General features: G+C 39.9%; 1 protein-coding gene across 1 annotated transcript in view; it reads right to left on the bottom strand.

The window, feature by feature from the left end:
• AFF3 (ALF transcription elongation factor 3) overlaps positions 1 to 23,704 on the bottom strand; it is a 273,112-nt gene extending 249,408 nt beyond the window's left edge. Inside the window, exons 1-3 of the mRNA XM_053969767.1 lie at positions 23,679 to 23,704; positions 20,275 to 20,395; positions 14,181 to 15,038 (exon numbers count right to left, since the gene is read on the bottom strand). Of these exons, the coding sequence (XP_053825742.1) occupies positions 14,181 to 15,038; positions 20,275 to 20,395; positions 23,679 to 23,704 (1,005 nt within the window). The remainder of the gene's footprint in view (positions 1 to 14,180; positions 15,039 to 20,274; positions 20,396 to 23,678) is intronic.
• Positions 23,705 to 24,055: the final 351 nt, after the last annotated feature.

Raw genomic sequence — 24,055 nt, 5'->3', positions numbered from 1 at the left:
GAGAAATTACCATTTGCAAGTCTGACATCAGCTTAGGAACAATTGCATGCCGTGTGCAACGGGTCAATTTTATTTAGGGGAAAAAACACCCGACAAACTCACACCTTAACTCTTTCTGGCTGATCTTGCGAGAGTCAAAATAAATCCATCAGGAGAGGGTTCTCCAAGTTCCTGAGCTTAATGCTACTGCAATTCTCTCATCCATGTATGAGAACAAAATCCACAAAACATATCAGAGGGCTGCCAGCTCCATGCACAGAAAGTCAAAAATAGACTTGGTTACATAGGGAGGCATCAGTTTCTTTTCACATTCACAATATGTCATACCAGTGAGGAAAAAATTGTAATTAGCATGAGCTCCACATCATTTGGTTTAGCACAGCCTACTCAATGCAAATGTCTTCATTTACTTCCTCTCCATGCAAGGCCTCTGGCTCACACTGGTGTTTCCCCTCCTGTCTTATTCTGCACAGCTGCTCTATTCCTTTCCACTGATCTCACATGTTTGTCCGAGCCATCCAGCAGAATTCTTTCAATGTCCTGCACTTTTCTGGGACAGAAGTGTCCTTTCAGCTCCAAAGAGTGTCCTTCATTATCATTAAAGGAAATGCAGTGAGTCCTAACTATCTTCTCCCCCTTTGGAGGCCTTTTGTCAGTCTGCATTCTCCAGCGTGGAGTACCAGACAAATGCCTCCTGTAACAGCCGGGATGTGCTTTCAGCTTCACCTTCTCCATCCCCTCCTCCTTACCTCACTCTTCCTCCCAAGTGTGGTCTTTGCTCACCCTATTAAGACTTCCTCCTCCCAAACACCATCCATGTTTTTCTGTCTGGGTACTTCTGTCAGCCTTGTTGCTATCTCCTTTCTTCAGGTGCGATAGGTTAATTTACTTTCCAGGCTTCTGTTAACCTTTCCTCTGCCTTTCCAGGGCTGATAGGCTCTATCACAGGATACTTCTCACTGTGTGCTTATACAGCACCTTGCATAATGAATCCCAACCTCAGACTTTTCAAAAACATTATCAAGAATTCAAGCTTCTTGTCAAACCCAACAGAAAACCATCCTGCTGTATATTTGCTGAAGAATAAGCAGGAAAGAATATACAGAGCTGACCTGTTCTCACAGCTCTTTGCACCATCATGCAGTTTCCTTCTATTCTGTGCATTTAACCCACAGCTGTGATCATGCACCTCAAAAGCCTACCTGAATCAGGACAGTCTAATTTTTAATCTGAGCATATCACGGTTTAATCAGAAAAATTTTGTGTGTGCCTATTACTTGTTATTTAATCTGTGAAATCCAGCCTATAAAACCTGTTGGTGTAAAGATAAGCACTTTATTTAATATCCAATTAAATGTGGTCACCAGAGAAATCACAGCTTATGCAACTTTATCAGAAAAAGATTAATCTATTTCAGGCTTAGCCCAAAATGTCATAAAAGAACTCATGAATTTAGATAGGAATCCACTTATTAGCCAAAGACATTTTCCTATTGAGTAAGAACAGTCTAAATTGCTGCCTATATTTATACTTGGTTCAATCAAATTTCTGTAGTCAGTAGCTGTCATTGATTTTCAGGACAATTATCAAACAAAAATGATGAACAAACTGCAGGAACATTATAGAGTCTTTTTCAACTCCACAGTAATCATTAGAAAACGCACAGCCTGCTCATTGATAATGCTTTAATGGCTCACAGGGTGACATCATCAAATTAAAAAGATAGCCACACCCGGAAGGCAGAAGATATTCTTTTTAGCATTACAATTTACCATTTTAAAGTTAATTGTATTTTGCTTGGTGTTTCAAAACACACAAGGCTGCACTGAAAGTTACCTTTTTCATATTGTCTGATCATGCCCAAACCCATGATTTTAGAATAAGGAGGCAAATAGCTGAACTTATTTCTTTAAATTAAGCAGACTTTCTTTGCTGTCTAGAAACTGATATCCCTCAGTTCATTAGCTGAGTTTTCCACAGCGCCTACAAAGGCACATTCCATTTCTATACTGTTTTATTTGTCTAGCTGATTTATTCTAAAAGTAGTCCATATTAAGATTATTAAATAATAGCTATGTGGTTTAATCTTTCCAGATTAATTATAATCTTCAGAAAGATATGTATTTCACGGTACAAAAAAGTTGTTTACAAAACAAATAAAGGTGTATAGGTGTATCAGTAGAAGTAGCAGAGCTGCAGTTAGTTGCTGGGGCACAGCAATTTTGGTTTTTGTCTACTGGGTCAACCTGAGGCAAAAGGTTGAAGTGCAATGGCTAAAAATCAGTATTCAACAATGATGCTTTATGGCCTACTTAAAATTAGTTCAGTGATCCAGCCCCACTCTGCTGAGTGCAAAAATACCTATCTGTAGTCAGTGCATAAAATGTATCATATAGAAAAGCTACAGGAGAGTAACTCACACCTGGCTACAGCAGATTTGCTGAACTGAATCTTCCCCTCCATGCTGTAAATTCTTTTGTGGTGCTCTACAGATAAGGAGTTCATTTGCAAAGTTTGGCACAGCTATCAATTTCATATAAATTTCAAATAAAAAGGAAAATTATTTACGTGGACACCATCTTCCTGTCACTGAATGGCAAACCTAAGCTTCTCAGAAGAGGCAGTGGATGTCCATTAGTTAGTTTAGCCGTTGCTCTGAATACACAAAAATTCAATATGAATAAAACAGCAGCTTTATTCTGAGAGCCATCTCATGGAGGAGAAGATGGGAGTGGGAAATGTGATCCAGTCCATTTCAAGAGAAATTTATTAGGTCTGCATTTGGGTGTAATTTAGAATAGATGAGAACGTCGCCTGGGCGCCACACCCCAGTATCCAAGAAGGTGGGAAATGGTTCCTATACTGGTACTGTGCCAACCCCACAGGCCCCCAGATGCTGGCAGCAGCTCCCAGAGAGGCTGACCCCTGTCCCAACTCCTGCCTGGCCACTGCACTGGGCTACAGGGAGCCACCAGCCCTCCCTGCCCAAGATCACTCAGCTACAAAACCTTTGCTCAGCAGAGCTCTGCCAGTAAGTGGCAGCAGAAGGATGTGCTTCTCTGTGGACCTTCAAAGATTTGTGGCAGATACTTTTTAGCTAAACTTCCTCTGTGGCAGCTCTTCATCCCATGCTCTTTATATAGCAGCAATTAGCATATCTGAGAAATCCCCATTTGGCATGTTTTATGGTCTCTTCTCTGTACTGAGATAGTTCTGTAAGTTATGAGCAGAACCATGCCATAATTCCTAATGTACAACTGTCAGGAAATCACTCACGTAGATTTATTCACTGAACAGTTGGTGAGGAAACCAATTCTGAAAAGGGAGCTAGAAACTTTAATTACACGAGAGAAAAAAATTACTCAAGCACCTCAGACTGGTCAAGAAGCTCCTTTGATGCGCTAAAGACATGACCTGAAATTAATAGATTAATGCACCATAGTGTTTCTGAGTTCAAATGCTGGCTTCTGCTCCAATTTTTATTCTGTATTACTATTGCTGACTTTCTTCAAAGTAATAATGACACCAAAAAACAACCACAAGTGTTAAATCTGCACTCTGGAACAAAACAAAGGAAGATTGAAGACAAAAGACTATCTTCCGTCAAGCAATATCTTCTTGACCAAAGGAAGTTCATACAATGCAGAATAGAAATATTCCTCCCTGTCAAACCCTGGTCTTGCTACCACTGAATGTAATGGCAAAACTCCTATTAATTTCTAGTGGAGGATGTGCAGTGAATAACTCAGATGGAAGTGGTAAACCATAAGTGACATAATCACTCAGGAACTGTCTCTGCCTCAAGTGACCTAAATGACAGGAAGAAATACAGTGAGAAACACTAATTTGAGTTTAGTAAGAAGCCTTTAGTTATGTTTCTGTGTTTACTTCTATCTCCAGCAGAGAGTTTCATGTGTCACTCTGTGTGGGGTCAGCTGTGGCACAGGCATCAGAACACAGAGCTGGGGGTTCGGTCTCTGCACTTTTGCACTCAGCTTTGACACCAAAACACCGTGGCTCTGCTTACTCTGGGCCTGCGGCCAACTACAACTCTGTCCAGCCTTGGTCTGGGAATGGAGTAAGGTGCACGATCCAGGTGTGCCATCCTGTCCTCTAGCAGCCTCTCACGTATTTTCCATCTGACCCCTCCACTGGGACCACCAGCAAGTGGGGCCAAAGGAAGCAGGCCTGTTCTGGCAGCAGCAGCATCACAGAAGGTGTCCCCATCTGCCTTCACCTCAGCTAATCCCTTTTGTAACCAGATTCAAAATATTATTTTCAGAGATGTCATTAATGCTTATGAAGAGCTTTGAAACTCCTGAATGCAATAGATTACAGTAGTAAAAAACACAGAATTTTTTGTTTATTGATAAGAATGCAGCTGGGTATTATCAAACACTATATTCCCTAGGTGTAGGGGTGGTGAGAAAAAAAGGACTTGTTGTGTTTCAGATGTCAGCTCTTTGTAGAGGTTGTTCACAGATACTTAGACGCCGTTTGAGCATGTCTCCCACAGAAGCTGCATGTACCCACAAGCCCAGATTTGTGCCTTTTCAGTACTGCTTATGAGGGCAAAACAGGTAATGCATTTTCCTCCTAAGACAGTGATTGCACATCTGTGAAGGCAGTGATGCCCCACTGTCTAAATTTTTCTTCTCATGGGAGAGGACAAGCTTCTTTAGAAATAACCACAACCACCAAGTTTGATTCTTTTTCAGGGGTGTAGTCTGGACATAGGTCCATTCCTACCTGGGAGCAGAAACTGCATGGGAAGGAAGGCTGTCCTAAGGCTTCCTCAAGGGAACAAACACACTATAGAAAAACAATAATGTTTTGGGCCCTGCTCAGCCATCTCTAAGCTATTGAAAGATCTTGCATGCAGACCTTATCATAAATTATAATTGCTGCTTATGGTATTTTTCAAACTGTCTCACACTGCACTTGATCCTCCCATGAGGACAAAAATTTAGACCATGACTAACTCCTTTTCAGTGAGTTTCCCAAAGCATAATTTCATTCTTTTCTCTTCAGTTTCCCACACAATTCTTTTCTCAGATTCCTTCACTATTATAGAGCACAGTTAATTTTTATGTCCTCTCTATCTATGTATTTTTAACTCTTCCTGCATGCTAAACATTAATAATTTGGTGCAAGGAAGACAATTCATCATCTGCTAATGGCATTTTCCCAATTGTCCTTCTCACACTGCACTTGGTCCTTCATCCCATGCCTTTTTTATAGACAGCATACTTTTGCTCTGGACTGCTGCTTCCACGAAATCAGAAATTAATGAGCTAATATGTTTTATTGTATCAGATGTCTCTGATAATATGCTTTCTTATATCAGATGTCCCTGAGATTGTAATTAAAATCAGAGAAAGCCTCTTGGAAAATATTTCAGAGCTGCCAAATCACAGTAATTTTATACACTTTGTATTAATACTTTGTTTGATTGTATTTGTGATCAATAATCTCACAGCTGTCTTCCCCTTTTCTCCTTCAGTCTCAAAGTTTCAGCAGTCACATGAAGTTGTACCTACCTCTGTATTTGACTGTGGTTGTACAACTACCTTTAAATATATGCAAGATTTGATTAGCAATAGATTATGCTGCTCATATTTGAATACTAATAATCTTTAGCATGTGCAAGGAAAAAAAATCACCTTCAATATCTCATTTCAAAGAAGTTACAAAGCAGAGTCTTCCATCCCATCTCTTCTTAAACATCTCTTAGCGATACAAGCTAACAAGAAATGCTCTTGGTTTTCCTTTCTTTCTAGTTACATAAGCTTCCCTTACAGCCATTTGCAGTAAATGCAGAGGAGTATGAATAGCAATTTTTCGTTCTGAGAGAAAATGCTGGTTCTCAGTATTCCTGACCTGGTGGCTCACTGGCTTGAATTATTTTTGTCTATTTGTCTTCTGAATAAAACATGGTGAAAAACGACTTCACATCATGCCTTCATTTCTCAGAGAAACATACTGATGGGAAGGGAAGAAAGTGGGAAATGTATGGGGAAATTTCGGAAAGGAAATACTTGTCCTAAACCATGTAAGGAGCAACTTCAGCCTTTCTGGCATGCTGGTTTTGACCCATGAAATAAAAAAGGTACCATATTTCAGAACATGCAACTGTTATATATGAAATACAATTAAGAGATTTGGAATGATATGAATATATAATGTACACATTTCTTTACAGATGCATTTTTCTCCAGACAGTCCGGTGCCTGCTTTAATTTGGAAGCTATCCATTTTCATCCAAAGTTAACCAAGAGTGACAGGAAATCAGATGCTTATATTATATATCTTTTCTGAACTTGAAAAAAAAACCCACCCTCCTGTTAATTACTTTTCTAGGAAGCTATTTTGTGATACCACAGGGATAGATCTTCCATATTCAGAAGTGGTACAGAAATGAAAACTTTACAACACACAGTGTGAATAAAGTATGTAACATGAAGATTTTTAAAAGTATATTTGTCTTCATTTATTCTTATGTGAATATGTGACCAATAATAAAGAATTTAACTGCTTCTGGCCTGGCTGGATGAACTGACAATTGCTGGAAATGTGACCTCTTTAACCTTATACATCAAGCAGCTCATATGCATTATTTATTTAGCTGGAATTAACAGTGATCTGTGAAGCTCACTGTATCTTCCTTCAGTTCTCTTGCTCATCAGTCATACCTGACCCCTGTGAGTATGTTCAGTGGTAGCACTTTCATGTCATTCTGATTCATGAAAGACTGGGAAACTACAGAAGAGAGAAGTTAAATAATTTTCATGGATTTTTTTTTTTTAATTTAAAATATCCTAAACTACCTTTACATCTTACATGATCCCTTACAGATTGCTGTGAAGGTGGAGAGTGGAAACAAATGCCGCACCCTCCTATAATTATTGGAAAGGAGGATGTGAGCTGGTATTAACATAAGTACTCTGCAGAAGCAGCAAGGGCTTGGACTCCTCACCTGACTGCACACTGACACAATGCTCCAGTGCTGTGCAATGGGAGGTCTGGGAAATAGAGTCCCTCTAAGTATCTCACTGGTAATCTGAACGCCACAGCAAGCCCACCCTTGCTCTCCCCTCTGTACCTCGACCCTCTCTTTTGTTTAAGAAGCCATGAAACAGATGGGGAGAACATGCTCAGCCAAACTTCACGTGGAGGACAGTTTCATGTTGGTGAGAGTGCCATGCTCCAGCACGCAGCTCCTGCAACCACATCCAGAACACTTGCTTTCTCCAGCTGCTGAATACCTTACAGTCCTGGGAGCAATCCATGCTAATGGGGCCAAAGGTGGAAAAGGGATAGCAATACCCGTGTATCTTTTCAGGCACATTTTACAAAGAACATCTATTAGACTACTTTGTTTCTGGTCAGGACGACTTTTATTACACGCAGTTATCATCATAAGCACTACAATGGATTAAAAAAAATCAGACAAAATGTGCAATTAAAATCTTGGGTTTGTAATTCCAGAAATCTTATTTCCTTCATCAATAACTTTAGTGCTTACCACAGGGAACTAAAGAAGCAATTAAACATGGTTGTGGACATTTTTATGCATGCACTCTTGTATCAGCTCCAGAGCTGATTCATAAACTAAGCCATCCACTCAAGGAGGGGGGTGGGGAGGGGCGGTTAAAAACTAAAAGGCAAGACAAGTTTATCACAATTAATCATATTCTGAGCTTTCCTTACTCCCAAAGTGGCTACTTTTCCAACTTCAGAAAAGATGAAAAGACCAGTTTTATCAAAGGGAGGATCTGACTTATGAGAGACCCGAATGAACTGCTCAAGTATGTTTTCAATAATTAGAAAACAACAACCTCAGGGAAAACTTGCAAAAAAACAGGTGCAAAAATTAAGGAATATCCTTGAAAATTGCAAATTTACATCTAGTTTGAAGATATTTTTCTCTGATCATAGTCATCCTAACAATGAAAAACAATGAGGAACAAGTGATTCATCGTAGCAACAAATGCACAGCACATACCATATGGTAATCAATCCATACAGAAAACTTTAGAGGTTATTATTCTATTAAATTCTTTATTTTCAAAAACCTATCGATAAGTTTAGCTAGTGCTGTCCCAGAAAAAAAATATATTGACAATTAATTCAAATGAGAAAGAAACTTGTTTCACTGAGGGTAGAAACAGCAAATGTAGGGAGCTCTAAAAGTAAAGTTAAGGTATCTAAATAGCATTTCCATTCTACAAGAGCTGTCATGGAAGAATAACCAGAGAGATTAGGCCCACTGTGTTCACTGAAGCTGCCCTCACATACAGTTGTTGTGTGCCTTGGAGACTGCAGAAGGTGAGAAAGGCAAAGGCTTGTGTCATGATTTGAAAACTATACCAAATAAAAAAAAACCCTTTCACATTGTGGTCTCGACTGTGTTTGTTAAGATTACTTCCAATACCACTCTATTTAATACACTCTTTCTTCAAAGTCCTACTCTGTTGAATTCTGCTACATAAATACAGGCAGTAACACACAGCCCTCCCACAGACACGCTTGAAGGTCCTGAGTAACTCACCACTAGCAGGGATCTGTGCACCACACTGCTCTTGTTGTGCAGTTCTTCCTGTTTAACGTGGGAAAACATTCTTTATTTGTGGGGAAGGTCAGTGCTACCATTACAGGGATGAATTGATCTGTGTCTCCTTGTAAATGCAGCATGAACATCTGGGAAAGAAAACATCTACAACTGGCTCATACTTACAAGTACTCAAGTGCTGTGATTGCTAACTGGCTTCTCAAGCACTGCAATTCTTAAATGAAGTCAATAAATGGTAGAGGAGTATCAACACACTTAATTCTGTGTTTATGTCTCCAGCTTCTTCAGGCGCATCCTGAAACGGTGCCGGAAGAAGTCTGGACCCTTTTGCTAATGCATTCAATCTCTCCCTCCCTTTTCATCTAAAAGCATCTTTGACTGTGCTTTTATTTTCATTTCTGCCTTTCTGGTAAACACCCTGGGAAGCAGAGAAGAAAAACCTGAATTCTACTCTTAGCCCTGCAACAGGCTCCACTGCAGCCAGGGGGATGTGGTATTGTGCCTCTGAGGAAAAGCACTTACTCAGATCTCCTCTAAACCCTTTTCCTTCCTCATGAGATACTGTTTCCCCTCTACTGTCCTACAGATCCAGATATGTGGGATTTCCAGATGAAGCATGAACAGATAATGACTATATTCCCTATTTAGTTTTCACTGGACCTTCTGTTCTCAAATGAAATGTAGCAGCACATGAACTTGCATCTTCAGTTTTAAACTGGAATGGAGCTGCTTATTATACATGCATCTTCTTCAAAGAGACTGATTTTGATCAAATTATCAACATTGAGGCCAAATTGTAGTTTTTTAAGACAGAGGAAAGAGTTGCAGGGTATTTTGCTTTCCATTAATATGTGGGGATAGAACTAATAGGCAAAAAAGAGATTGCAGATTCAAAGGACACTTGCTAGAGTGTGTGCCAGATGCTGATAGCTATATATAGCCACTCAAAGGAGAGTGACTGCAGAGAGTATCTTACCCAGGCAAATAGGAATTTGCCTGAGTAAGATCAGGGCAAAAATAAAAAAATAAAAAAAAAATAAAAAAAATAAAAAAAAAAAAAAAATTTAAATAATTTTTTTTAATTAAAAAAAAACCAAAAAACCAACAACCCCAAACTCAACCTTTAATCTACAGTGCATTACTTCTGCTGCAGAAGTTGTGTAAGTACTCCATGAAGTGAATAAGAAAGTATATGTCCTCGTGATGACCTTACCTACATTTCACATAAATGTGTTTCCAAATTTAACAAAACCAAATCTTCTTTTTTACCATTAGACTCATAGTCATTTTTGACTACAACCTCTATTTCTTTGCTTCATAACCCTTAAGAGAAGTAAGCAGAGGACAATAGATAAGGCTTCTTCAATGTAATAAAAAAGCAGCATGCAGCCTATGAGACGAAATTCAAAAACAGAACTTGGATATAAAGAACATGATTTGCCATCCTATGTTTTTTCTTATTGTTTCACTCAAGAACATTTTAGCAAGAGAGGCGCTTGATTTCCTTGCCTCTTTCCTCTATACCCTGATATCAAATTTTTCTTCCCTTTTATCCAATACAGTGGGCTTTTACCTACAGCAATATAATTTCTAAATAGTTCAAAATGTGAAATACCAGTACTTGAGAGGATGAGCTATCATTTCTACAGAGCAGTATGATAATTTTGGAATGACCAGGAGGTTGGGTATGGATTCTAGTTAACACTGATGAACCTGGCTACTAAAGATTAAATTCCCAAATGAGTAAATGCTACCTTTCTACACACAGGTCTATCCAAATTATTCTCATTAAAACAATTTTAAAAATTTATAAGCTTCAGTCCATGTCAAGGTATTGAAGGCTTTCCAAAACTGATTAAAAATATAAAATGAGTTATTGAACTGCATTAAAAACCAACCTTTTTCATGTATTGAAAAGTAATGGTCTATAATTTGTATTCAAGAGATCTTATTTCCAGTGGATAATAATTGTAGTGCAGCCAACTCTGTGCCCTGTTCCTCTGAAAACCTCATGGAATGTACAGAAGAAGGTTTTGTATCCTGCTGATGACACACACACACCCACTCTGTGTGACACTGTTTCTTATTCTCCAGTCCTTACAGGGAAGCTTAACTTTGTTTCATTATGTCTTTATTTTTCCACTGATGGTTCTTTTAAACTGGTGAACACAAATGGAAGTGCACACGTATCATAGAATGGTTTGGGTTTGAATGGACGTTAAAGATTCCAGTACTGCGGGCAGGGACACCTTCCACTAGACCACATTGCTCAAAGCCCCATCCAACCTGGCCTTGAACACTTCCAGAGATGGGGCATCCACAGCTTCTCTGGTCAACCCTTTCTAGTGTTTCACCACCCTCAGAGTAAAGAGTTTCTTCCTAATATCTAATCTGAACCTACCCTCTTTCAGCTCCAAGTCATTTCCTCTTGTCCTATAACCCTTGTAAAAGGTCTCTCCCCAGCTTTCTTGTAGGCTCCCTTTAGGTCCTGGTGCCATAAGGTCTCACTGGAGTCTTCCCTTCTCCAGGCTGAACAACCCCAACTCTCTCAGCCTGTCTTCATAGGAGAGGTGCTCCAGCCCTCTGATCGGCTCAGTGTCCCTCCTCTGGACTTCCTCCAGCAGGTCCACATCCTTCTTGGGTTGGGGGTCCCAGAATTGGTATTAGATAAACTGATTAAGAATCTAGCATGGGAAAATACTGACTAAGGGGAGGGATAACCTCATCAACAATACAGGCTGGTGCTAACTGGCTGGACATGAGCTCTTCAGTGAAGGACCTGGGGGTTCTGGTGGACAGCAAGCTGCTCAGGAGCCAGGAAGGCCTCCCAGCGCTGCCTACACGAACCCTAGAGCACAGTGTCTGCCCTACCTAGCCCATCTCAGCCACACACCTTTTGTTTTAGCAGATATAGAGCCTCATTTCACTACCAGCACTTCAGATACCCTACCCCAAGCCCTCTGCCCCTCTCCTTCTTTCCTGGCTGCTCTTAAGCAGCTTTCTGCCACTCTCATTTCTGTTTCCATGTAGCTTCCAGGCTGCTGTAGCCTACTTGTCTGCCAGCTTTCCCTCACAGTCATCCTATATGACATCTCCACTCTTCCCACAGCCACTAGGGATACTAGGTCTGTCCTGGCCAACACCTTTAGCCTCACTCTGAACAGCAGAGGCCTCATTTTGCCTGCAAACATTCACAGGCCCATGGCAGCTTTTGTGCTGCAAGCAGCTTAAAACTTCTGGCCCTAAGAGGGGATAGCAAACATTTGATGTAAAGGAGAAAATTTATGAGTTTAATAGCAGAAATTTTAAAAAAGGATGGGAATTCTTACACAACTGTACTAGAAGATTTATGATACAAATAATAGGAATGGAAAAACATTTTGAAATTAAAAAAAGTCCAACTGAAAATCAAAGAGCGGGTGGATTAGGCAACAATGAATAAAAAACTTTCAGTCTTGGTCAATATTTCTCCCTGTAGCAATACCAGTGGGTTACAAGTTTCAGCTTGTGCCACTTGGGATGGAAAAAGTTAGAACAAAGAAAATATCAGGATAAATGAAAAATAGCTGGTCTGTTGTCTTTCATTGACTTTTCAGATCTGAACATTGTCTTTCATTAGCTCCAGTTTCAAACCCCAACACCTATAGTACCTACTATTCCTCTTCTTAGAAATTTGTCCATCATTTTTTGTAAAAATCTTTTTTAAACCACCAGACACTGCTTGTGGTCCACCTCCTTCAACTTCAGATGAATGTTTATATTCTTTTATCAAATACTGTTTCATTAATACTGCGTCACATAAAATCTGTGAGAAATTGGTGAATATTTTAGCAGGTAACCTGCAGTCCACTCTCTCCTACTATAGTCTACATTGCCATCAGTATCTAAACAAGTTAGTTTAAAGTCAGCTATGTCTCCTCATCTAGAAACTGCAGTATAAACTTATGCTTATGCAGCAGCATGGATTACATACAATAAATTAAATCTTTCTTTCCGGAGGTAGGCGTATTTGGAATGCAAATGGTAAATCCTGAGTTTCAGACAAACAAATGATTGCCTATCAGAACTCCTTTCCATACTAGTCCTTAGAGTATTGCATACATGTAAAGGGGGAAATTTGAAAGAGTCAGATAATTGCCACAGGCATCTTTAATTCTAACAACACTTCCCACTTGCAGATAGAAGCACAAGTCTGAAAGAGGTAATAACAGCTAAATGGATATTACTATCTGCCGTTACCTGATCTATCTGCACAATTACAGCACTTTGTGAATGCTAAATTTGCTTATAAGATCTAGCTTAACAGCCTAAAACAACCCTTTTTCAGGAACAACATATCACCAACATGTTGTTTGGAACTGATGGAACTTTCACTTAGAGAAAAATCGCAGAAATAATTGCTTCCAGAGAGATTTCTTTCCCAAACCAAACCCAAGGGGAATACAAGAGTCAACTCCATTTCTGAAAAGCAGGCATTAAGAGGCCAGAGAACACCACCAAAAATTAGATTTTTCCTCTCCTTTAACAATGCCAGGAACAAAATTTTAAGACTTAAAACATCTCAAGACACACCACAGCTATAGAAAAGAGTAAACAATCATTGCCTCTTCTCTGAGAAAGTCACAGTGATTCAGTCAAATAGAGTCCTATAGTCCTATAAATACTGTAAATTGTTGAATTCATGGGAGATCTATCAGTTTTCACAAGAGGATGATGTGACCATCTTTGTATTGGCATACAGGCCTTTTAATACACCCTTGAATAAAAAAACACCCTTTATTCTGCCAGAACAAATCACTTCCTTCCCATCAAAAAAGACCAAATGGTCAAAAAACAGACAATCACAGTCAAAGTGGTAAAGCAAAGTATCCTCCTGGCATAAAAGGAATGTGAAATAAATTAATATACAGTAAGTCTAAGCAGACATATTTTATATCTGTTGCTGATAAATAAATGCTGTCTAAAAGCTTTTTCAGACAAGTTCTTATACTTGTAGTATGGCCAGGTATATTGGGTCAACCCACTACACCAGGTTTCTACAGATGGAAATTCTTTAAGAAGGAAACCTCAGTCTTCTCATAAATTGGCTTGAAACACAAAGAGATAATAGGAGAGTCTCATTGTTCTATTTTCATCTATTCCACAGGTTTCATATTGTGTAAGTAATTTATTTAGATTGTGAACCTACTTTGACATTGAGGATGGCAGAACTATTTCTAGTCACATTCACTTCATTTAATCTTTGCCAAAGAGAAAGAAATCAATGAAATATGAACAGCAAGAAGCAATACACCTGCCAGAAAAAAAAAATACCATCCAGGTTTTATAAATGAGCACTCTGGAAAAAGTCACTGAAATAATATATACTACTAGAAAATGTGCCATTGTAGGAAGTGTTTTGGTCCTGAAGACAATGAGCATTTTGCTGTTGAGATACCTTTAAATTACTGTGAGGCTGCTATTTGCAATATACTATATCAATGTCACCAAAAATATCAACATGCAAACCAATATGTTAAAAATATGTAAAGAGGCAGGTGCAATAAGACATCATCCATCCATCCATCCATCCGTGGAGGTATGTCATAAGAAATATAAAAACACTTACTTCTTCTTGCTTAGGAATGCTGAACTTGGTGATCTTTGACTTGGTCCTGGCCGAATCAGGCTTGCTGGAAGGCACTCCCCGATATGACTTGGTCGTCTCTGCTGGTAACTTCAGCTTTGGAGACTCATCAGGAGCCTGGTCTTGACCGTCCATTGGCCTTACATAAGCTGTTGGCTTCTGCTGACCCAGACTGGGCTTTGAAGCAAGAGATGGTGGGAAGTTTTGGACACAGTGCCCCCCACCATGCTTTGCTGGCCTCTCTTGGACTTTGGTTCCTCCTTCTGAGCTACAGCTGAGCTTCGCTGGCTGCTGGACTCTATTGGTGTTGTCTCCTAATGTGGCCCTCAGCGAGCTTTGCTGAGCAGTATTGGAGGAGGAGGAGGAGGAGGAAGAGGAGGTGGAGGAGGAAGAGGAGGTGGAGGAGGAGGAAGAGGAGGAGGTGGGACTCGATGCATAGTGTTTTAGTTTCTCCAAATTGGATTTTTGGCTCGCCAGTTTGAAGTCACCCTTGTGTGACTCCAGCGACCGGTGTCCATGTTTGCTTGCTCTCTGCTGGCCATCTGAAGTGGCATTATGCCCAGACTTCTGCCAGCCCATCGTGGTACTTTTGTTCTGCTGGGCAGGTAGGGATGCTGGTGTGGAAGAAGTAGTGCTGGAAATAGGAGGAGGAGGTGGTGGTGGTCTCAAGTCTGCAATAAGATGTTCATCAGTCTTGGAAAGAGATGTCTGAGGAACCCCAGGTTTTGGAACCCCAACGAGATGGCTCTGGTTTGACCGGTCAGTTAACAAGTCTTTCATTTCATCATAGTTGCCCAAAGTATTCTGGATGCGATTGGAAAGCTCATCCCCCTTGTTAGTCTGTAAAACAAAAATAGAGTGTTCTGCTACAGTCAACATAAGAAAAACAAAATTCCCTTCATGCTTCTGCTGAAATCCTTACTGAAGTAAGACTGCCTTATTCAGCAGCAGCGTTGAGGGATGAAATCGAAAATCCTTATTGTCTCTGAAGACACTTGTCAACATCTTAAATCTACCCTGAACTGGAAAAGCTATAAAGGGCCTTTGAGTATATAAAAAAAGAAATCTATCACAGATATCACACTGTAGTTAAAGTATATTACCTGGAAACTGGAAAATTTATTATTGCAACTGCACAGAATGTTTTGGATTAAATCTGACCATGATAAAACTTTTCCTGTAGCCCAATGCAAGCTCTCCTTCAGTCATGAATGAAAACACTGCATTCCCAATTTCTTCCTCTGCCTGCCTAAGTTTTCATAACCATCTGGGAAACCACACAACATCCCATGTAAGTGCTGAATGAATTTGTCATCTAAGCCAGCCAAATGCTCTGAGGTGACTTGAAAACAGCTTGTGGGAAATGAGAAAAGTACAGATTATGTCCTTTCTTTTAAAATGCTCTGACAGGGTGCTCATTCCAGGGCACTCTTCTCTTGTTAAAAAAAAAAAAAAAAGGTGAACAGAACCCTTGCCAAATTCTTCACATTTCTCAATGCTTGCTGTGCATAGCAGGGGAATACAGCCACCCTTCCTCCCCTTCAAGATTAATTATTGTCTTAAAAATGATCCATTTACTTCCTGACTGAAAAGGCAGAAGCTTCACAAAGAAATAAAACAAGCAAACAAAACATACTGGAAAAGATTGAAATTTCTTGCTTTGAAAAGGCACTGTAAGCAAAAGGGTATATCATTAGTATTTTTACAGCAGAGATTTTTTGAACCCTGCCAAGATTCAGGCGTGTGATGTCCTTTGCTTTACGTTTTCAGAGGAAGACAGTAATGAGGCAGTGGAGTTCTCCTTTCTCTCTTCTAGACATGGAATCTGAATGGGAAAACCCCTATTAGTTTCAGAAGGTCAAGCTTTCATCTCAAGGCTCTATGTTTTAGAGGAAAACAGGAACAAGGAGAAAGAAGGGAGTAAAGGAAGTGGAGAAGATCCTCTTAAAGTTACAATTAAAAACATGAATGATGTAGCAACCACATCAGTTACTCTGGAAAACTGGGGATATGGAAGGGAAGGTATTCAAGGGAAAACTCCCCAGTTTGGAATCTTTTATTTTTAAGGTTTCCTAGTAGAAAACCTGAACCCAGGCAAAAATGCACAGCAAATGAGTGCTGTGCTTGCCACATGCAAACTTTTAGAGGTCTACAGTGGAAGCATTCTTATGTCTAACAGTAGAAGCAGTCCTGTTTTGCTTCAAACTTTTCCCCTCAAATTTCAAGGACACTACCTTGTACCTGTAAAATGCATTACACCTAGCTTTCTGATATGTTTTTGTTACTATGCTAACAGAGCTAAATATATATATCAGTAATATATACTGAAGTGGGGGTAGGAAGGGAAGAACATTAAAGTCTTGCATTTGAAAATTTGTATTGGAAACTTGGAGTAGGGTGGCTCAAGGTTCAACCACTACAGCCTGATCTTCCCTCTGCATGTGAGGCTGTTACTGTCACAAAGATAATAACCTGCTATGGAAAAAAATTTGAAGGATTGACTCACAGATAGCAAGTCACTTTAAAAAAGAGTGTTCTTCCACTTAACAGGAATCACATCGATGTCCTAAAGAAGTGGAAACTATTCATGAGGCTAAAGATGTGGGAAGCATCACATACATCCGAAAAGAAAGAAGGTTGGAGATACTCTCACGTGTCTCCTGAAGTCAATGAAATAACTTCTACACTTGGGCATCTCCTTGACCAGCAGAATTGTGTTCCAGAATGCATAGTAATGTTCCTTTTACCCAGTGCATCTCATTATTCTTCATTGAATCCTCCACGTTGTGTAGATACCTTGTAGAGAAGTATTGTTTCAGCTTCCCTCTATGGTGAGAAATCTGCTGTTGGGCCTGTACTCATTATTATTTAACCAGAGTGTATGTATTATTTTGCCAGAGGTTTCTTTCCCTGACAGGAGCATGGCAACAATGACCACCAAATGGAATGGGGCCCCCCACTCCCACAGCATGGATATCTTGTGAGGACATCTCTCCACCCATCTGCCTCTCGCACCATGAACGTAAACAAATTTGTGGGCAGGTTTTGCCCCTAAGAAGTCCAACTTCCCTAAAATAAGGTCTGTTTTTTTCTGATGGTTGCTCTGTTGATGGAAAGGAAACAAAAGCCTAATTGTAGATTATCTGTAGATATCAATAGCTCAGAGAAATCATTGGGTTGTCTTCTACACGGATGTGATGTGAAGGTCACACACACATAGACATCTTGTATTGAGTGATCCCAGATAACCACAAGAATAACTGCAGCAAACTAGCATCATGGCATATGCTGACAACTGGCCTGTGCTGTTTATTCCTTCAAGATGCACTGGGGACAGCTTCAGGTGACATTTTGTGTTGAGCTGATCTCATACAGAAGAGTTCACCTACATCCTCTTGGGAACATGATGGGATCTGAGGTAACTTGTTATGAGCTTTAGTTTGTCCTATTATCTTCTCTGAAATATTGCCGGCCTAATTTAAGCTTTCCCACAGGGAAAACATGGTCACAAAATGGGTAAGTAGGAAAAGCATTCTGTGCAAACATGTCTAACTTACAGTGCTCTGATATTCTTCTGCAAAGCAAGACAAATCCAAGCATTTGAAGATGGCAACATATAACACTTCTAAAAATAAACCTGATGGCTGCATGGAAGGCCAGCAGAATTTTTTTCTTCACTAAAAATACTTACATAGTTAATGGGGCAAGGTATTCTGTCCAGAAAATATCCAGAACTAATTTCCTACTTTTTCACTCCCCTATAAAAGAGATTTTATGTAAAAGATACTGGATTTCCTGTAATCCTTCATAGAGGGTTGCTATGGATACTTTGAACAGGATAAGGGGCAACCTGAAGAGTCAGGATTTTTGAGAAAATTCAATGTTACAGTAGTAGTGATACATGTCAAGGTGAGAGACGATGTAAGATTTAAGAGATTTCCAGTCCACCTTTGATTTTCAGATATGGTCTTCTGAATAGCATATCCTTTGGCTTTAGCTTGTGTTTCTCAAGCTGAGCAGTGGAATACTGAATTTAATCAGAGCTTGAAGTGAATGTCTGCTATAACTTCATTCCCCTCTGGAAACCCCAAAAAGGTGAACATGATCTTTAAAGGGAGTACAAGTGGGTTTCAGTTTTGCTTTTGCAGAAAGGTTTCCTCTTTTGCAGATAGGCTCTCTCCACAGTCAGATCAAAAAGGCACAGCTCTTTCTCCCTGTACTGAAAGTTCAGAGAGCCCAATGGTCCATTGCCAGTGTATACATGACAATCAGAGTATGCCACTGATAAAAGTTTTGATGTCCAATAATATCATAATGACTGATCACCCCAAGCAACTCTGCCACACCAACATAGCTGTGAGTTATACTGCTGTCCCCATGTCTCCTTGACAAAGTTAGCTGTAGGACGTATTTCTGCAGCACCCTCTCTACACATTCGTTCAAAATAGGGACACAGTGTTTAAAGGTAAGAAGCAGGAATGGAGCCATTATTCTGCTTGCCTCATAGGATTATCCACTCAGTATCCTCTCTGCTTCTGGAGATGGCAATGATTTTTCATCCACTCCTATTAAAGCTGATGGAATTAGCTTTTACATTATACTGTGGTTGCACAGAGGTGCCCTCTGACATCCTAACTCAGAAAGTGCTGGTGTGTCCATGGCACATCACATCTGTGTCATGACAGTCGGTACATCGGCACAGAAGTAATAATCAAAGTGATACCACTTTTATAAGTGATTTGAGCTTCAGTATCACCAACCTGAGGCACCACAGACAAAATAGTACTGGAGACACAGAAAAAGGCCAGGTCCTTTTTGTGTGTGGTCTATTTGACTGGACCACATGGAAAATCATTAAGTCGTCACTGCAGCAGAGCCCTCAAGAAATGCCAAGACACAGCTGACTTACGCTTTCCAGGCTTTCTTCCACGGATTAGTCCTTGACTGGTCTCACGGTAGACATTTTCAAGTAGGTCATTGAGGAGTTCAAGACATTTGACATGGTTTCTAAATGCCTTTGTAATGAATCTGAAATCTGGGCAGCTGGAGGTCAGCTTCAAGGCAGACAGATCTGTGTTCCTTCAAGGGACGTGGTTTGAAAGTGGTAGATCTTTCTTTTTTATTAGGGACTAAATACAAGCAACAATCTGGAAGAAGAGCAAGCTAAAAGCTGACCCTGGAGCAGAAGAATTAAAACGCAAGCATGGAAGTCAAAGCAGCAGCCAGGACCCAGGTTCCAAATAGGTCTCCTGGAAAGAGGCACTAAAGCACCCTAAGCATCAAGGGCAAGTGATGCTGCATGGAGGGAAAGGCTTCACAATGTGGCAGCTGTTACAGTAACTTGGACATTTCTGGAAAGGCACAGCAGAAAATACATGATGATGGTTTGAGACATACACGCAGTCATTGGGTAAATTGAGGGAGAGGAGCAGCCCCCATGGGACACTGCTCTCTGGTCCTGTTCACCATTTTCAAGCTTCTGCAGAGTGTAAAAGGCCCTGCTTGACCTTCTAACAGGGAGTGATGAAAGAGAGTTGTGCCTCATCAAACTGCTGTTACCATGAGGAACAACACAGGGAGTTGAGACTCAAGCTACTTCTGTCTTTGGTGGAGGAAAAACATGTATAGCAGACAAATTTTCTTATTATCCTGGTAATTCTTATTGGGAAAAAAAGGATATTTCAGTACAATAACCTTGGCCAGGGCATAATGTTTACAGTACTGCTTGACCTTCACACACTAGTTTAACACAATTGTTTTCTTCTAAGTATTGCAAAAACAGGATATCTTCACCTTCACCTCTTAATTTTAATTCCATCTCAAATATTGCAGGGATATTTCTAGTTTAATTAACTCTTGTGTGCTTCTAACCACTAGAAGAAGCTTTATACACATACATAAATATAAATGTATATAAAATCCGACTCTCAGGGAATCACGCGTGTTCTCCATGAATTTTGGGAAGCTAGCACTCATGGGAGGGTGATGAAACCTGGACAGTGTCTTCTGCAGGCTACATTTTTGTACTGTGGAATAAATAAATAAACAAAGATTTGCCCAGCTGGGAAGCATCTACCTTGTACGGTTCACTGAAGAGGGAATAGCTCATGTTAAACGCGCCATTGTCCTGCTGGGCCTCCTGATTTCTCCTTTCCCATTCCTTCCTTCGCAGCACGTTTCTATCTGGCTCATAGACACTGGAGTTAGAGAAAAAAAAAAAAAAAGATAAATAGTTTTTTTAAGAGTTAAAAATTGGAGGGCAACATATAAACCAGCGGGCATTTAAAAGTTAAGAACTCTGTTTTGCAGACAGATGGCAAAAATAAGCACAAACATGAATCAGATGAATGCCAGTTCAAGTAGGTTGGGGAGGTTCAGGTCTCTGGGAATGCTGGTGCTTTCTTCACACAGAGAATAATAATTAAATTCTTACAGAAAAATAAAAAAGAAATCACATGGCAGGATCTAGTCTGTACAGAACTTCTCAGCTTGAAACGTGACAAAGGAAATATCTAAGCAACTTTGACAAAGACTAGAAGTTCTCTTAAGGCAGATGGTAATTACAGCTGTGAGTAAATAGAAATTATGAACATGTTCCCACTTATGACATATCCTCTGAGTGTTGTATGAAAATGCTGCTTTTTTTCACATGGCTGTGTTTCTGTAGTGATTCTTTCATTAACTAGCTCCCTAAAGAGCTGTTAAAACTATATGCTGTAGTGGTTTCCACAGTTAGGTTGCTTCTTCTGATCTCTGCTAATCAGCCAAGTCGTGAAACTACTACTGAAACAATTCCTCTTTCTGATGGATTTGACACTATCACAACCACAGAACATGAATAAATGAATAGTGGCACAACAGTGTATGTATGGCTAGTAGAGTGTAGCTGGAGAGAGAATAAAAATCACTGCATTACACAACAGCAATAATTTTTAGAAATTAACAACTTTAGCTCCAATATAGACATTCAGAATAAAAATTAACTTTTTTATTTTCAGAATTCTAGTTTAACACATGACAACATAAACCAGAGAATTCTTATTCTGAATTTCTATGGAACAGCACCTTTCAGGTTTACACATTTCAGTTCATTATGTTTTATTCTCCTCAAAAAGGAAGCCAACATGTCTAACAAAGTTAACATGTTATTTCAGGACAATGTGACAAGTATGCTGATTCCTATTTTGCTTAGCTCAGCTAATGTTTTTCCTCTGGCACAGTAACTCTGTAAAGTAGGAATATATATTAATGTCATGTAAGTGCACCATGTGTTAATAAGATAAATGTTGTCTTGCTAACCAGCTTCCCAGTTAGCAAAACATATGTTGCATTGGCTACCCACGTGATGCTACCTAGTATGCCTAAGGCAAGGCAGTCAAAAGGCCAACAGCTATCTGATTCTAATTCCGGACTTGAGGGAGCTGAAAATACACAGGATATGTTAGATGCTATTAGTATTTAAAAACAATGCCTCAACAGTCACTAAATGAACAGAAAATCTTTTGTTTGCTTGCTGATGCTGCTAACTTGAACAGGACGGCAGAGCAGCCTTCTGATGGATCTGAGGGCAGATGCCAGGGGCTGAGCACAGCTCTCAAACACAGGGGTTCCTTGTGAAACACAGGGTTTCAGCACAGCAGGTTGGAGACAGCGTCCAAACACCACCTTGTTTACAACTGCTTACAGGTGGCTGAGGGTTTTTGGGTTTTTATCCCACACTTTTCATGAGCAATGCATGTTATTCACTCCAACACCCTCTCCTTGAAAAGCAGCATAATGAGGAGGCAGCTGCAGGGATGGAGTTTTTGGGCATGGAAAATGCCTTCCTCCAGAAAGAAGGGGATGGTGAAGGCCTCCCCATGCATTCCTGGGAGTGAGATCACCTACTGCACATGCTGCACATGCTGCTGAGACCAGAGGCAGAGCAGTTGTCACTGACTGCTGTGAGAGCAGAGGTCTTCAGTTACTACATTGTGCCATCGAGCCTACTCCCATCAGCTGAGTCAGTTAACAACCACCTGTGTAGAAAACCAGACTTTCTGCCACGCTTAATAACTGTTGTCAGGTTGGGTTTTTCTAGAGTTTTAAGAGATCAGGTTATAACTTCATCCTCAGCTATGTGTCCTCATCCAGAATTTCTTGACTCTGAGATGCTTTGCATTTGTACTCTAGCCTGCAGCCAAATAGAGATGGGCAGCTTCCCTGAGATTAATTATAATACTGGTCTCTACCCAATTTCTAGGAAGTAAACAAGTGCAGCATTCTTCACTAGTCCTCATACAAATTTAAAAATGCACTGGTGTGTTAGTCCTAAAGTGGAAGAACATTTTTATCTCTTTATTGGACAGAGATATATTTGATGAAGCCATACAAGTCATCAGGTCTCTGAACCCCCTTCTCAAATGAATTCACTGCTGGCAATGCAATGCACAACCTGCAGTAATTCAGAATGCTTATGCAAATGTCAGAACTGTGTGACAATGCCTAATACACCATCTACAAGCAGTAAGTTAGGAAGAGCTACAAGTTGAGAGTTGTGCTCCTTTGGTAATACCAGATGGCAAAATGTCTAGCATTTGTGAAGCTGCTCCTTATTTGCATGAACATTGCAGCAATCACATTTCCTTGAACGTATGTCACCAAATGTATTTATTTGTTTTGGTTCAAGGAGAATACTGCCAACTGCTATAATTGTCTTTCTTGCAAACACTTCAGTTAATGAAAATGATTCTTTTTAATAGATTTCTTCTTTATTTTTTTTAAATTTGCAATTTAAAACAATCCCAGAGGTACCTTTTAATGGTTTAACATGTGTTTTTCAATATCTAAGCCATGAAGAAGAAGCTCATGAAAACCTCATCACTTTTTCTTCATCGGGGCATGTGTACATATGTGAGTGATATATGCATATATATGTGTAGTATGCATGCTCAGTTTTGTAAGACTTGGAGTCAAAGAACATGCAAACACTCACCACTCAAAAGTCAGTGTCATTTATATTTGTTCCATACAGGTCAAATTCCAAAAGGTGAATTCAAACAGTTTTTAAATGGTATACTGTTATTTTTTTAATTTTGCATCTGTTTCAAATTGATTCTTAAAGGATGTGAACCAGAACATGAGCAACAAGTCAAACACTTGCAAAGTTATATATGAATAAAGGTTGTACTATAGAAATTTAATTATCTCAAATTTGGCACATTGCTTTTTGATTTATCTCGGCCCCAAGTTCTGCCAAGACACATACTGGATATACCAATGAATTGTGCCTAAGTGCCAGTGTCTCAGGCTCAAAGAGCTTTCAGCACACCACCACCACCTTGGTCACAGAACCCCTACATCCTCTGCTTCTTCCACGGTACACGGAATAATTTCACTCCTAGGTATCTGCCAGATCAGATCTCCAATGGATTGCTAAACATCTCAGAGTAGGTATGTTTAATGAATTTTGATCTGCTGTGATACCTTTTGGCAGATTACCTGGATTGTCCCCGGTCTTTGGCCATGCCCACAGTGAGCATGGCTCCCTGTGAGACCAGCCCACAGAGGAGAGCCCAGGCGTGCTGGCTCCTGATGGGAGGGTGGTAGTGGCACCAGCCTCCCCACAGAAACACTCACAGCTTTCTTCATGCTATTCCTGCCATCAGAAGGAACCATTTCCTTTAGTCCTTAATTAGAAATAGACAGAGATGGCTCAGGGGACAGCCTAGGAGCAGAGCAATAATTTCACCTGAAAAAACTGGGGCTGGATTTAATCTCCTACAAAGCCCAGAGAGTTATGTTTTCTCAGGCTAAGCTGAAAGAAATCATATAAAAAGCTTAAAGTTTTAGGTGTTGAAAAGTCTCCTTTTCTTTTC

This window comes from Vidua macroura, chromosome 2 (assembly GCF_024509145.1).
Source record: "Vidua macroura isolate BioBank_ID:100142 chromosome 2, ASM2450914v1, whole genome shotgun sequence".
NCBI classification, from domain to species: domain Eukaryota; kingdom Metazoa; phylum Chordata; class Aves; order Passeriformes; family Viduidae; genus Vidua; species Vidua macroura.
This window is presented reverse-complemented; position numbering and strand designations above follow the sequence as displayed.